Here is a 14,960-nt window from a genome sequence, read left to right on the forward strand (position 1 = left end):
ACAACAAAATTGTTCAAATTTAAAAGTAATTTCATTAATGCATCATACATCAAATGATATAAATATTCGAATAACAAAAAATGATAAATAGATATATAGACACGAATAAGCGCCGAAACCCAGGGAATACCTTTCTTATCTGTTCGGCTGCTCTGCTCTACTATCTAATCGTTCGTTATGTTTCCTCGCGCAACCGTCTCGGCAATGTAAACAAACAGGTGAAGGGCAACGAGGGTCAATAAATTTCCGAAATAAAGTCCCGTCACGAATACGTTGTTCGGCGCGAGTCACTAGAAAATGAGAGATTCTTCCACAAAAGATATGTCTCTGAAAGCACTCTCCTTTAAAAATCAATGCAAAAAGAAAGCTCCAATGAGATCCAAGTATCGCGGAATCTTTCTTTCCCTTTCCTTGGAATCAGCGAAACGATTTCAGGTAGACTCGCCTTCTTGTCCTTAATTGGAGCAAAGCGGCCTAGAAGAATAAACTCTTGTTTCTCCCGTGTTTCTTCGTAAAGAGGAAGAAAATGTTAAATGTCCGACTTTTTGAACATACCGGACCTCACAATAGCTTATTTCCGTTATCGAGATAATTATTCGACGTTAGATATGGTCAGTTTTCTACGTATCCGCTGCCTGTATATCACTCGCACAATTTGATACAGAAGGAATATATGTAAGCCGTCGTGGAAGCGGTGGAAGCAGAGTACAGCGCAGACTGCTCATATACCTAGTTATTTTTAATTTAATTTACATTAAATTACTAATAATACATTAAATACTATTAACATTTGTTATAAATAATTTTCACGCTAAATATACTTAGTCCATAAAACTATCTCTTACTTTTCAAATCTTTTGACAAGTTGATACAACTACTAGAGGCTACCAGTTGCTGTCAGTGCTGAAAAGCTCAGTTTCTACTAGTTTCTACTTTCACGTTTACTTTTCACTACTTCTACTTTTCACTACCTTTTCACTCTTTCTCACACTAAATATTTCTAAATATTCCAATATGAATAAGTATACAAATAACCTCTAATATTGATACTTCTATTCATCTTTATAATTCTTCATCCTTAATTTGTCGAATAATATCGATATCTTCAGAAATATTCTAAACATTAGGAAAGAAATTTACAATTAATATTGTTTTTTTAAGATATGTTAACAAAATATTAAATATTATGATTTCCCAAAAATTTTTTTGATAAAATATTACGTCAACAAAATAATCTGAATTCGATTTAAATTATTTGATATATGTAGTTTTTTTTATATTTTATGTTACATTGTGATAATTTTTAATTATTATTCAAATGTAAGGATAAGGATAAAGATAATTTTTTAAATAGAATTTTTTATAACTAGTTAAAATAAAACGATTTAATAAAGTTACATTTGAAAAATAAATAAAGCATTACATTAGTAATATATAAATGTCATAAATATAAAATATTCAAGAAATATAATATAGAAGTTTTACAACTCTATCTGTCTGAGTAGGATAAGGAATAATAATTTTAAAGACATAAATTAATGGAAGATAATAAAATTTCAAGATATTTTTAACTAGTAAAAAAAATTTATTTTTTACATATGTAGCGCAAATTTTTTTAAAATATATACAGATTATTTTTTCAACATGATTGTGTTATACATATCTCTACAAAGGTATGAACAGTAATATATATCATTAATTAATGTTATTGCAGACTCGATTGCAGATTAAATGTCTCGATGTTATATTATATGACATATGTATATAATGCGATAATTACTACGTTTACGCGAGCGTTACTTTTTTAGAAACTTACGATAATTTACTCCACGTAAACGAGTGAATTATCATAAGTTACTACAGAAGTAACGCTCGCGTAAATGTTAATGTAAATTAACTTTAATATAATCTAGTAATCTAGTATATATATATAATCTAGTATATATAAGTCTAGTAATAATTTTTAATCATTGAGTACAATTAAAACTTAGTACAACATATAAAAATATAAATACGATACACAATACACATTATATATACAAAAAACTATGTATAAATTTAATTTTTATTTACCTGTTATGTCCCACAACAATCAGAAGAAAGATTATATTTTTGCTTTAAATCTTCTAATAATGTGCTTAAGCTGTTTGTTTTCTTTTTTTTACGTGAAAGTTGAGTTCGCAAACGTTTTATAGTGATATTTTTCTTTCTTGTCGTTTCTCTTAACATTTTAATGACATTTATCATATTTCATCTCGAGACATATTTTCTATTAGGGCATCCGTTATCTCTCCAGGATATCTAATCTTCTTAGTAAACGTTGCAACACTTTTATCCACAATGTATTCCTCAACTTGCATATTGGAAAAGAATACATCAGTTTCTTCGCTACAATGATGACTACTTCTGGCTGTTTCTTTTTCAATATTTTCTTGTAGCTCATTTAAATTAATTTCACTAGCTTCATTATATTTAACTACATTTTTATCTTGAATAATTAGCTGGTTTATTTGAAATTGCTCAATTTCTTCGATTTCGTTAAGATTTAAATTATCTTCATTTTCAGATATTGTCTTACTGTAAAAATATTCAATTAATAAACAATTTGATTAATTAAAGAAAAAAGAGAATAATATATATTTAATACATATTTCATTTATATATTCAAATTATAAAAAGTATCTTAAAGCATATTGCGTTAAAATTAAAACATTTTTTTATTAATAAACAGAAAAAAATAAAAAACTGAATGTTTTATTATAAATGGTTTTTATTATATTTTACCTTTGTTCTGCATTAGGAAATACGCTTGGGACAGCATTCTTTTTCAAACGAACACTTTGCAGTCCAAATTGTTCAATTTGGTCTTTCGAAAAGTGTTTGATGCAGATTCTACTGTATTTTAAGGGACTACAAGCATTACTTTGTTTGTTTAAAACAAGTAATGCATTTATCCATTTTTCCTTTAGTTTCTTATCAGTGGGGAATCTGAAAATATAATAGAATTATATTCTTAAAATATGAAAGATTATTTGCTATAACCATATATATGTATATATATATATACACATACATATTTATTTAAGGTTAACTTTGACTTACCCGTACATAGGCACGATAGACTTATGTCTTTCAGTCTTCCTTTTGTATTTTCTCGATGTGCATCCTTCAACAAAACAATAAGCGACCATATTGTTGTATATTATACTGATTTTTTCAGTCAATTTATTTATAATAACAAAATACTCGTAAAAACACGTGCACGTGTACATGATTGATATGACCGACATGACCGACGTGACCAATACGTTATCGACATGACGTCGGTTTTAGTTCACGCATTTCTCAACTAGTCGATGTCGGCGCGATACATCTTGACATCCAGTCTGAAGTTGCTGCTAGCAGTCCATGTTATATAGTCAAAGCACGCGAGGGATTCGTGAGTATCAAGTTGTATTCGCGTGATTGCACCAGATGTACGTGCCGCGAACATAGGCGAAAAGTGAAAGTCCGGGAGTGGGAGCGACTCGGCAAAGTGGGGAGGCCAAGCGAGAGCCATCGCTCGAGGCAGTCTCTCGGGTATAGCCGTGGCGAACACACGTATTACACTCTGTACTATCAGCATACGAGTTATACTTTACAACCGAGAACTCCCGTGTACTATCGCGTAAAAATCACTCGTCTTAACAATAGCGAGGGGCACTTAGTTGCCAAATACAGTAAAGTGTTAGCAACAATACATCGAGTAGAAATTCGGATACATTGTTAATTAACGGAAGTGCATATCGAGTATATAACAACCGCGAGCATTGGGTTATGCGGATACGGAATATTGTGCGGACATTAATTCAGTGTATATAACAACCGGATACTCCTGCGTTAATTGTGCGCACGAACATTGTATGATAGAGTGACAATCACGGCCGAGCGCGTGATCATAGGAAGATAGTCTCGGGGCACCGAGTCCTCTGACGGGATTAATTATTAGGAACGAAAGCATCGTATTGACGAAACTAATAAGCCGAGATACGCAAATTAATTAATTGTGCAACTTTTATTGAAAAAAGCGTCATCCACACCGGGGCGTAATACCATCTTAGTGAAGCACCTTTATGACAATTGTAAAACGGCCTTTTAGTGTTGAAATAATGATCTGAAATTAAAGAATAATTAATTCTGAAACAAAGTCTCCTGATTAATTATAAAATGAAACATACTTACCTTCTACTTACCTTGTCCTTTGGCGATGATCCAGCGTTGTCCAACGGCAACCCGGTATGCGATGTAAAGCGAGGATCCGGGGAAGTTCAGCAGCAGCGGCGATCCATCCTGGGCAGAAACCTGAAAGAAAAGAAGCGTATTAGTATATAATTAACATAATTATCGGGACTTACCTTTATCTGGTATGCGATATAAAGCGAGGATCCAGAGACGGGAAACAGCAACGGCGATCCATTCCAGGCGTCGATCTGAAGCAAAATTGACATAATTAATAGGATATAATTATGTTATCCATACTTACCCCTATCTGGTATGCGATGTAAAGCGAGGATCCAGGGACGGGAAGCAGCAACGGTAATCCACCAGGGACATCAGTCTGAAACAAAGAAATCCTATTAGCGTCTTGCGAATAATCGGGGCGTTGATGCGAACTTACCTTCTCGGTAGTCAAAGGTCAAACCGAGTGGCGACCGTTCAATAGGAATATTATCTGCCGGAATCGGGCTCAACTTGTACCGTCCGGTTACAACCTAACCTGAAATCAGCGTGAGCTAAAGTCGTGCGCCCGGCGCGCCACGGTGACGAGACTGCCGGACCAGCCCCGGGTGCTTACTGACGGATAAGCCCCAAACACAACTTTCAGGTTTGATCGCCCACAAAATATTAAACATCAACGATAATGAAAATACTACACGGGATTCGTGTTTAATTTAATTTAATTTAATTTAATTTATTGCGATGGTTAGTGGGGATACAGTCATGAAGAGTATAAATAAATAAAAAAGCCCGCAAATGGTAAGGCATCAACACGCGTTGTTTCTAAGCCTACCAGTGGAGACAGAGACATTATAATATAAAATAGAACATACATAATGGGGAATTCGCTCACGAGAGTAAAATTTTTTTTTATTGCAAAACAAAACTTACATACTAAACGCATACGCAGATTTAACAATACTTAGATTTAACAAAACTTACATACTAAACGCATAGGTAACATACATTTGCACGCAGATGCGCACGACAATGGACACGACACGTGCAGGCAATCAGTGACGCGCAGGTTGAGATGCATTTCTGGCAGGAAATGCAGTCGACAAGATGAAGGCGGACACAGCAGTACGAAACAAAGACATAGAGGATAAGGATTATATCGTAGAGGGAAGGGCATTGAAATGTTTGACTGCACAGTAAGAGAAAGAAGCGCGAAACTTGACAGAGTAATGCGATGGAAAGGAAAGAAGGTCCGGGTAATGAATATTCGGGGCATCACTGGTATGGAGCTCAGAGTTGAGATGCAAGAGTCGTCGAAGGTAAGGAGGAGTATTAGAATGAAGGAGACGGAAAACCAGACAACAGAGATGAAGCACAAAACGTTGTTGGATTTTTAGCCAACAGGAGCGAGAATAGAGTGAGGATATGTGGTCAAACTTACGTACACATCCATAGGAGAAGCGGAGACATGAGTTTGAATGTAGGGGGCGTCCGGGAGACTTGACCATAGAGGAGAGTTGAACCACTTCGATGGAAAGGAAAGAAGGTCCGGGTAATGAATATTCGGGGCATCACTGGTATGGAGCTCAGAGTTGAGATGCAAGAGTCGTCGAAGGTAAGGAGGAGTATTAGAATGAAGGAGACGGAAAACCAGACAACAGAGATGAAGCACAAAACGTTGTTGGATTTTTAGCCAACAGGAGCGAGAATAGAGTGAGGATATATGGTCAAACTTACGTACACATCCATAGGAGAAGCGGAGACATGAGTTTGAATGTAGGGGGAGTCCGGGAGACTTGACCATAGAGGAGAGTTGAACCACTTCAAATATCTCGTTCAAATTTTGAACAAAGAGCTCAATCCGAGCACGTGACAATATGACGCTTGGTAGTGCGTTTCGATTGTGAGTGAGACAAACGTGTTTTAACGGGCTCAGATTGAGCTCTTTGTTCAAAATTTGAACGAGATATTTGAAGTGGTTTAACTCTCCTCTATGGTCAAGTCTCCCGGACTCCCCCTATTGGATACAATTTAGGAGTTGTTGGTTGAGTGCTGGAATATAGACGACGTCTGCGTAGTCGAAGAGTGAGATGACAAGCGATTGGGATATATGAAGCTTTTGGGAGGTGGAGAGGATGTGTCGGAAAGGATAAAGAAGACGAAGGCGAGCAAAGGCAGCTCGACATTTTACGTCCACGCGATGTTTAAACGACCAGGAAGAGTCAATGTGAACACCGAGTATTTTAATTGAGGACGATAGAGGTATAGGCACAGAGTTTAAAGAAAGGTCAAAAGATTGAAGCTGAGACAGGAGGACTGGGGAACCGGCAATGAGAAGTGAGGATTTGGGAGGGTTAAGATGCAATGCGTTGGAGGATGCCCAGTTAGCTACAGCTTTAAGGTCATCGTTCAACGCAGAGATAGTAGCAGAGACGTCAGATAGACGAAATGACTTACGCAAAATCACGTCGTCAGCGTATTTTAGAAGCTCGGCGAAAAAAAGGAGTGAAAGCCAGATCAGCAATAAAAATGATGAACAGTAGTGGACCGAGCACGGACCCCTGAGGTACGCCTGATAGAACGGCACAAGAAGGGGAAAAAATGGGCAGAGGATTATATAAAAGGACGCGCTGAAAGCGGTTTAATAGAAACGATTTCATGAAGGACAAGGCAGAGGGAGACAGGCCGTAGTACTCGAGCTTAGCCAAAAGGAGATGAGGGTCGACCGTATCGAACGCCTTCGTGAAATCAAGAGTAAGTAACGCAGTGAAGAAACCTGAGTCGAAACTACGAAGGACGGAGTCAGAAAGGTAGAGAAGCTCAGTCGTGGTGCTGTGCAGGCAATGAAAACCAGACTGACATTCCGGAATTATCTTCGCTTCATTGGCAAATGCATATAATTGTTGAAAGCATATGCGCTCGAGGATTTTGGAAAAAAATGGGGGGAGAGAGATAGGACGAAGAGAGGAGAAAGTGAAGGGATCGCAAGTTTTAGGAATGGGGAGAACAACAACATGTTTCCAAGAGGAGGGAAATGTGTGAGAAGAGAGGGAGTAATTTAGGATATGGAGAAGAGGTTCGAGACACTGAGGCAGGCAGAGAAGCAGCATACGACCTGAGAGATCGTACGGCCCAGCCGAGGTAAGACGTATTCGCTTGAGGATATTGTAAAGCTCGGTGGGAGTGATTGGAGTAAAACTGAGAGATTCGGGGACGTTAAAGGATGAGGAGGCAAAATGATTTAACGTTTCAGGAGAGCAGGAAGAGGAGGGAAGAGAATCAAGAAAATAATCGTTCATAAGTTTAGGATCGAGGAGATGGGAGGGTAAGGAGTGCAAGGAAGATGCTGTCCCTCCGAGTTCAGAGAGATTTCTCCAGCATTGGCGAGAAGAGTTTGAAAAGAGAGAGTTTGAGAGATATGCCTTTTTTCACGGCTTATGGCATAGTTCACATCGTTACGGAGTTGCTTGTAGCGGCGCCAATCGGGATCAGACCGAGTAAACCTGTATCGACGAAGAGCACGACTCTTCAGAGATATTAATTTTCTGACGGCGGTGTTAAGCCACGGAGCCGGAGGACGTGTTGCCCTCTTAAGAGTCAATGGTGCGAGACGATCAAACACGGACATTATAGAGTGAAGTAGGCGACCAGTCAATCCTTAGCAACTCGGAGGATATGTCGGAGGGCTGAACGGAGTGGAGGCCGCGGGAGAGAGTAGTGCAGGCCCTGCAACTAGGTCGAGCTATTTTAAGGATCACCCAGATCATGAAATAATCACTAATGTCGAGTTCCTCGCTGACTCCACAATCGACAACCCCCACACCACGCTAAATCAGGATAAGATCGAGAATAGATGATGTATTCTGTGTGAGACGCGTTGGCAGGTCAATGAGTTGCCGGAGGGAGAGGTTCGATGTCATGTCACACAAAAGTCGAGCGTTGAGTTCGTTGGGGCGGAGCACATCAATGTTAAAGTCGCCCATACATATAATCTCGTCAGCGCAGCACGTAACATGAGACAACAGCGACTCAATGTAATGTATATCGGAAACAGACGGACGGTAAATGCAGATAGCAGCTACGCTTTTGTGTGTCGGGCGAAGGGAAACAGCGACGACATCCACGAGTGTGCCGGGCGGAGGGGCACCAAGGTCAATTCGAGAGAAAGAGAGAGAGCTATTAACATACAACGCGACACCCCCGCCGCGAGAGCCGGTAGATCAATCAGAGCGAACAAAAGTAAAACCGTTTATGTCAATTAATTTAGGGTCGATCGTGTCACGCAGCCAAGTCTCTCCAATCGCTAGGATGTCGAGTTGATGATAGGCTATGAGATCCTTAACAAGCGTAAAGTGGGGCAGCAGCGACCGCGCGTTTACATGAGTGACGCGAAGCGTTAAGCGGCAGCCACTGTAACCAGCCACAACTGACCCGACCGGCGAGTGACATCAGACAAGCTCGGGGCAAGCCGAAGGGCCAGCCTGAGATGAGGCGTGGGGGAGCTGAATCGGATTAACGATTGTATTAATCACAGCAAGCATTGAATCCTGCGATAAATAGCGGTGCAGGGGAGAGCCGTCCGATACTCTAAAATATGTAACCCCACGCCTCATCCATACGTGCTTGATGTTATGCCCTTTAGCAAGCTGGCGAGCCTCAGCAAACAGGCGCCGTTCAGACGCAGTTCGTAGAGATAAACTCTAGTGGACGGCCACGAGCAGTCGACATTGGACGCAGCAAATCCGGATCCGACACGTCGCCGGAATTTGGCGAGTAGCTCATTCCTCCTGGCTATTGTGATGAGTTTCACCACGATAGGACCAGATGAAGGGACCCTTCCGCCAATTCTGAAGGCACTGACGACCTCCGAGGATGTAAGCGGCACATCGAGTGAGGCAGCCGCACGAAGTACCGTGCTCACGGGGTCTTCAGGCTTGAATATTGGAATGCCGAAAATTATGAGCTCATGATCCCTGTGCTCATTGATCATGCGCTCGAAGCGTACAGTCAATCCGTCGGATGCAGCCGAAGGGGCACTAGAGGGGCCAGCCGATGTAGAGGTAGAAGTTGAGACTGTTTCAAGCCGGGCTAAGCGTTCCTCCAGTGCAACATGCCTGGTAGACAGAGATCCGATATCAGCTGATAAGCTGTTTGTCACAGCCACAAGACGCTCCACCGCACGCTCGACGTCACCCAGACGCCGAAGAGCCGTCTCGAAGCCGTTCACCTCTCTGTCCAGAGAATCTAGCTTGTGGTCGATGCGGTCAACAAGACTGAGACCAGACTCCAGGCTCGCGATTCTACCATCTAAGGTGGTCATGGAGGCAGATATTGAAGATAGGGCATGCCTTACATCGGAGAGGGAGGCAACAATATCAGATGCGTCACGCGCGGTAGTATGCCGTCCGTTCGTCATTACAGAGGCAGTTGGCACAGCGGGTGCAGGATTAACATCCGTCGAGGGAGCAAAATCGGTCGAGAGGGACGACGGGATGTCCCCGGCGACAGCGTCGCCCGCATGCAAACCTGCATAAGGCCGACCATTGTCGAGGCCACAGAACGTACATATGAGCGTGCGAGAAAGAAAGCGCTTACATTTAATACAGGTCGGCTGACTCATGTTTAGTATGTCTAAACTATATACAGAGAGACAGGATAGTAAATATGTACAGAAAATGACCGGGACGAAGATAGATAATAACAGTGAATAAAAACAATAATGCCACAAAATTTTTGGCCGTTAGTTTAACATAGTTTAGATTTTCGATGAACTTACTGAAACAGAGAAATGATAGCGCAGTAGCAGTATTAATTGTGAAAGGCTTATATAAGTCGGCGCCCGCCGAAAGGCAGCGGAGCGAGTACGGTAACGCAGAAAATTTTCAAGGTTCGGAATACGGAAACACCGGTAAAAGAAACACAAACGCACCGCACAATCTCACGCGTCGCTAACTGACCGCCACCGAGAGCAATTCACAATAACAGCAATATGTGAACTTAAAACTCTCGAGTTCTGTGCACCAGAGTTAAAATAAAGTAAAGTTGTGCGAATAGGCACAGCGGACAATAACACTAACGCAGCGATGAATTTCGACGGGCAGGAGCGACACGCGAGAGATGTTTACACGTCGACGTCCCGTGAGCGAATGGTGTTCAGCATGCATTACTCTTTATAATCACGTACCTCGAGATTTGGAGAGCAAATATTATTGCAGATATTACAAAATTTCCACGCGCAGAAAACCCATGCACCTTCCGAAAACACGTTTGCCCTTGTAAAAATCATAACACGGCAGGTAATCTGCCGAAACTCCGTTGGTCACATGGATACCATAAGCAGCGTTTACAATGTTAATAGCGAGTTTGCACAATATACAGGTTCCGAGATATTTGATTTGACGGTTCAACCCCGTTGACGGTTTAGCCCCGGTCTCCCCTACTTCCAAATTTCCGTTTCATTGGTTATTTTCATTATCTTTTTCTGCTCTCTTTCCCTTTCTTCTCTTTGTTTCGTTCCGCACAACTTGTTGTGTTTTTGTCTTTCTTCTGTGTATCCTTCTTTCAATTTTTCCTCTCTTCATTTGCCTTAACACTCTGTTCAGTCTTTTTTTGCTTTCTCTGCATTTTTTGTCCCACCACTTTCTCTCTTCTATCTTTGGCTTTTTAAACCGGATGACTCTTTTACACACTGCTTTTCTAACTTCCTCGACTAACTCATCCCATTCCTCTTGAATACCTTTTTTTCTGCTTTCCTTCTCTCTAAGTTTTCTTTGTAAAAAGCTACACTCTCTTCTGACCAGTCTTCTATCTCTTTCTCTTCCTCTTTCTCCGTTTCTTGTTCTATTTCCACTTCTGCGGTTGTCTGTAGTGTTAATTCCAAAAGCATGTGGTCTGATTCAGTCGTTTCTCCTACTTTAAATTCTTCTATTACATCCCATGCTTCTGCGTTGCAAATTGCATAATCTATTACCGAGCTTCCTAGTGTTCCTGTGAACGTCCATTCTCCTTGCTCGCCCCCCTCTTTATTTCCATTCAGTAGTCCAAGTCCCATTTTTTCTACTGTAAGTTCAACTCCCTGTCTGTTTTCAGTTTTGTCCTTTGACTTCCTTGTTCTATCCTCTTCTTCTCCATTCCACACAATCCCGCCTTTTTCGGCTGTTCGGGCGTTGAAATCACCTCCTATTATTGTTTTCCTGTGGCCTTCATTTTCTATTAATTCCTCCATCTCTTCTAAGAGTGTTTTCCTTCCCTCTCTGTTGTATATTAATATGATCCTCCATTTCTCTTTCCCGATTTGCAAGTCGCAGCTGATTATCCCTTGGCTGTCCTTTTGTACGCTTTCTTTTTTGATTGCTTTCCTTGTTCCGATTATCATGCCTCCAGATCCTCTACCTTTCTTTTTATCTCTCTTTGCATATTGTATTTCCCAGTCAAAGTCCGTTGGTAATAGATGCTCTATCCTCTTCCACCCTTTCTCTTCTATCCAGGTTTCTGTGAGGTTGACTATGTCGAAAACTTTCACGTAGTCCCAGAAATCTCTATCTTTCCTTGTTAATCCAGCCACATTCCAGAACATTATACTTATTTTCCTCTTACCTTCCTTGCGTTCATTATTCTTATTATGTATCTTCTTGTCCTCCTTTACTCCATTCTCATGCCTTCCTCTTCGCCTCTTCCGCCGTCCTCTGACTGGAAAAACGTCTGCAATTCTAACCTTGCTTTGGCCTCGTTCCATCTGTACTATTTATCTTTTATTTTTAGCTTCCAATATCTAACTACCACTTCCTTTTCTTGCGCTCTCTGTTCTTTTGCCATCTTCACAATCTCTCTTTGTATTTCCCTTTCCTTTACCGTTCTGTCATTTTCAATGTAGATTTCTTCTTTTCCCAGTCGGCTTTTGCTTTCCATTATTTTTCTTTTATTTTCTTGATCCCTTATTTTTGCCTGTATTATTTTTCCTCCTCCTACTAATCTCGCTCTTTCCATCTTCGCCTCTACTCCCAACCGTTCTTTCACAAATTCTTCTACTTTCTTTTCGTAAAGAAGCAGTATGCTGAATTAAAGAAAGACTTTACAGCTACTGGAGGTGGGGTCCCGGTGATGGAAAACCTCACAGATCAGGAGATACGCCTCCTAAATATAATGGGCATGACTGCAGCAGATGGGGACGAAGGGCTACAGGAATACGGCTTGGAATTTGAAGTATGTTCGTAAAGAAATACTTATTTTTTACTTTTTCACCTACTATAATTTGATAAACATTCACTTTCTTTCTCTGTACGTACGTCTGTCTGTCTCCCTTTCTCTCTACTTTTCCTCCTATAATTTCAATACTTATTTATTTTAATTCAAGTAAACAATAGATGTTTTTTAGTAAATTTGTGGTATGTGTTGTCGACATCACAACTTTTATAGTTGAAACCGCTCGACTTCTGAAAAATGGAATTAATGAAAAATGGGAAAAAAGGCTGTTAAATCTTTCAACAATAATTGTTCATGTTCAAAACGTTGATATGTATTGTCGACATTACAAATTTTAGTTAGGGCCGCTCGACTTCTGAAAAATTGAAGTCGTGAGAAACGTAAAAGTACATTGTTCAGTTTTACAATATACTTTACTTTATGAAAAATGGTGCACTACGAAATCTTTAGTAATTAACTGACAATGAATAATACTTATAAATACACATACATCATTAATCGAGGTTGTGCCGAATCAAGTAAAAATTTGCAACGTCGACAATACATATCAAGGTTTGTAGAACATGAACAATTACTGTTTGAAGATTTAACGGATAAGATTTGTCAGTAATGAATGTATACTGCAAAAAGGAACAATGTAATCGTACATTTTTCATTAATTCCATTTTTCAGAAGTCGAGCGGTTTCAACTATAAAAGTTGTGATGTCGACAACACATACCACAAATTTACTAAAAAACATCTATTGTTTACTTGAATTAAAATAAATAAGTATTGAAATTATAGGAGGAAAAGTAGAGAGAAAGGGAGACAGACAGACGTACGTACAGAGAAAGAAAGTGAATGTTTATCAAATTATAGTAGGTGAAAAAGTAAAAAATAAGTATTTCTTTACGAACATACTTCAAATTCCAAGCCGTATTCCTGTAGCCCTTCGTCCCCATCTGCTGCAGTCATGCCCATTATATTTAGGAAGCGTATCTCCTGATCTGTGAGATTTTCCATCACCGGGACCCCACCTCCAGTAGCTGTAAAAAGTCTTTCTTTAATTTAGCATACTGCTTCTTTACCCGGCATTTCCAGTCTGCGACAACCTGTAAAATCCATATATTCAATGAATGCTCGCTGCGGTTACTATGCAGCTAACAAAATTGTCAATTTATATATCTTTTTAGATCATGTACTAAATAAAGCTATTGTTTATATAAAATCGTGCATACTTCATTTATATATATATATACACATACATATATTATCTTTGAATATTATTATTGTATAGAATTATGAATATTATTGAGCCTCAAATGTTAAAAAATCTATGAATAATTATAATTTATTATAATTGTTTACACACCTGTTTCCATTGTTTTACTGTCCTCGTCTCAGTCTGCAGGGCATTCAAAACGTCCACCAACTCTTGCCACTGTCGGTGCAAATTTTCTTTGCCTCTGGCTCCGACAAATTTATTCGTTATTAGCTCGCTATGATGCTCGCTATAATCGAGGATTATTCCGAAATGCTCTTCCGTGGTTCTCATCTAAAAACAAAGAAAAATTTAATTTATGTATAAATCACCAATCACTAATAATATAAGTTAATGAAAACATTGAATCTTCAAGTTATTAAAGAAACCGATGTATTAATCGTATAAAAAATTTATCTCACATAAACAATAATATTTTCATGTAAATTTTGTAAAGTTTTCAGAATATACAAACGTAAAATTGTTTATAAAATTATAACTTTACCACAGCGGTTGTTATTTCCTTTAAGTTGAGCTGTCTTCTTCTTCTTCTTCCGCTTATTGGCACTTAAGGGGATCCTAAATACCGACAAAACAGAGCTCGTTCTTTAAAACGGCTTTATAGATCGCAAAATCCTTTTACAGGAGTAAAGTATAGGTACTAATGAAGAGTGGGAATGTAAAATAATTAGTAATAATTGAAAAAATGTAAAAATGCTGTCACCTCATTTTCTAATATAAACAGTTGTATAAGTAATATGTACGAAATGAAATGTTCCCACTCTTCAGAAGACGTGCACAAACAATAACGTACCTTTGAAATTGAGATTGAAAGCCTGGAATAAAAATGAGAGCTTCGAAGAAATTATAACCTATAACCACAAGTTCCGATAAGTTGAGCTGTGAATGGCTGTCATTCGGTGCCGGGTCTCCCTCTCTCGTTGTTCCTTCCTGGGACTTATCGTTTACCGTCTCAGCTGATAATCCTTTCTCCGCTGTTTTTGCTTCCTTCTCCTCCAAACAGGCGCTTTCAGTCCCTTTTCCGCTCTCCATACACCCCTCCGATACCTTGTGGTTCTTTCTAACCTCACTTCCTCGCAGCAGCACAGAGACACAAAATCCTCAAAATCGTCTCCCTTACGGCTCCCGCGTTGCCTCTTTATATTTACAATTAAACTTGCAATTCTGCGCATGCAAAATACCTGGAACAAAATCGCCCTAGGGCGATGGAACGGCAGATAAATCCAAAAATAAGACGACGCACTTGACAGCCGTGCCTCTGTTTACTTACTCCATCAACC

The 14,960-nt window shown here is 39.5% G+C and overlaps 1 protein-coding gene and 1 long non-coding RNA gene across 6 annotated transcripts; both read right to left on the bottom strand.

Moving 5' to 3' along the window:
* On the bottom strand, window positions 1-10,440 carry LOC139816096 (uncharacterized). Of its 5 annotated transcripts, none has more exons than XR_011732934.1 (5): window positions 3,103-10,440; window positions 2,785-2,988; window positions 2,074-2,577; window positions 846-1,116; window positions 1-729 (listed from the first exon to the last, which is right to left on the bottom strand). XR_011732934.1 is itself a non-coding variant. In XM_071783441.1 (3 exons), the coding sequence occupies exons 1-3, from the start codon at window positions 3,288-3,290 to the stop codon at window positions 2,244-2,246; spliced, it is 726 nt and encodes a 241-aa protein (XP_071639542.1). In that variant the 5' UTR covers window positions 3,291-10,440; the 3' UTR covers window positions 1,327-2,243. The 5 variants fall into 5 exon arrangements, 1 of the variants encoding a protein (XP_071639542.1); XR_011732935.1 differs by having other exon boundaries at window positions 1-474; window positions 556-1,116; XR_011732933.1 differs by having other exon boundaries at window positions 1-1,116.
* A 3,034-nt stretch (window positions 10,441-13,474) lies between these two features.
* LOC139816670 (uncharacterized) lies at window positions 13,475-14,960 on the bottom strand. The gene is made up of 3 exons (XR_011733056.1): window positions 14,165-14,960; window positions 13,771-13,953; window positions 13,475-13,510 (listed from the first exon to the last, which is right to left on the bottom strand). It is a non-coding gene; the product is annotated as an uncharacterized lncRNA (long non-coding RNA).

The sequence above is a fragment of the Temnothorax longispinosus genome, chromosome 7, assembly GCF_030848805.1.
Source record: "Temnothorax longispinosus isolate EJ_2023e chromosome 7, Tlon_JGU_v1, whole genome shotgun sequence".
Classification (NCBI taxonomy): Eukaryota; Metazoa; Arthropoda; class Insecta; order Hymenoptera; family Formicidae; genus Temnothorax; species Temnothorax longispinosus.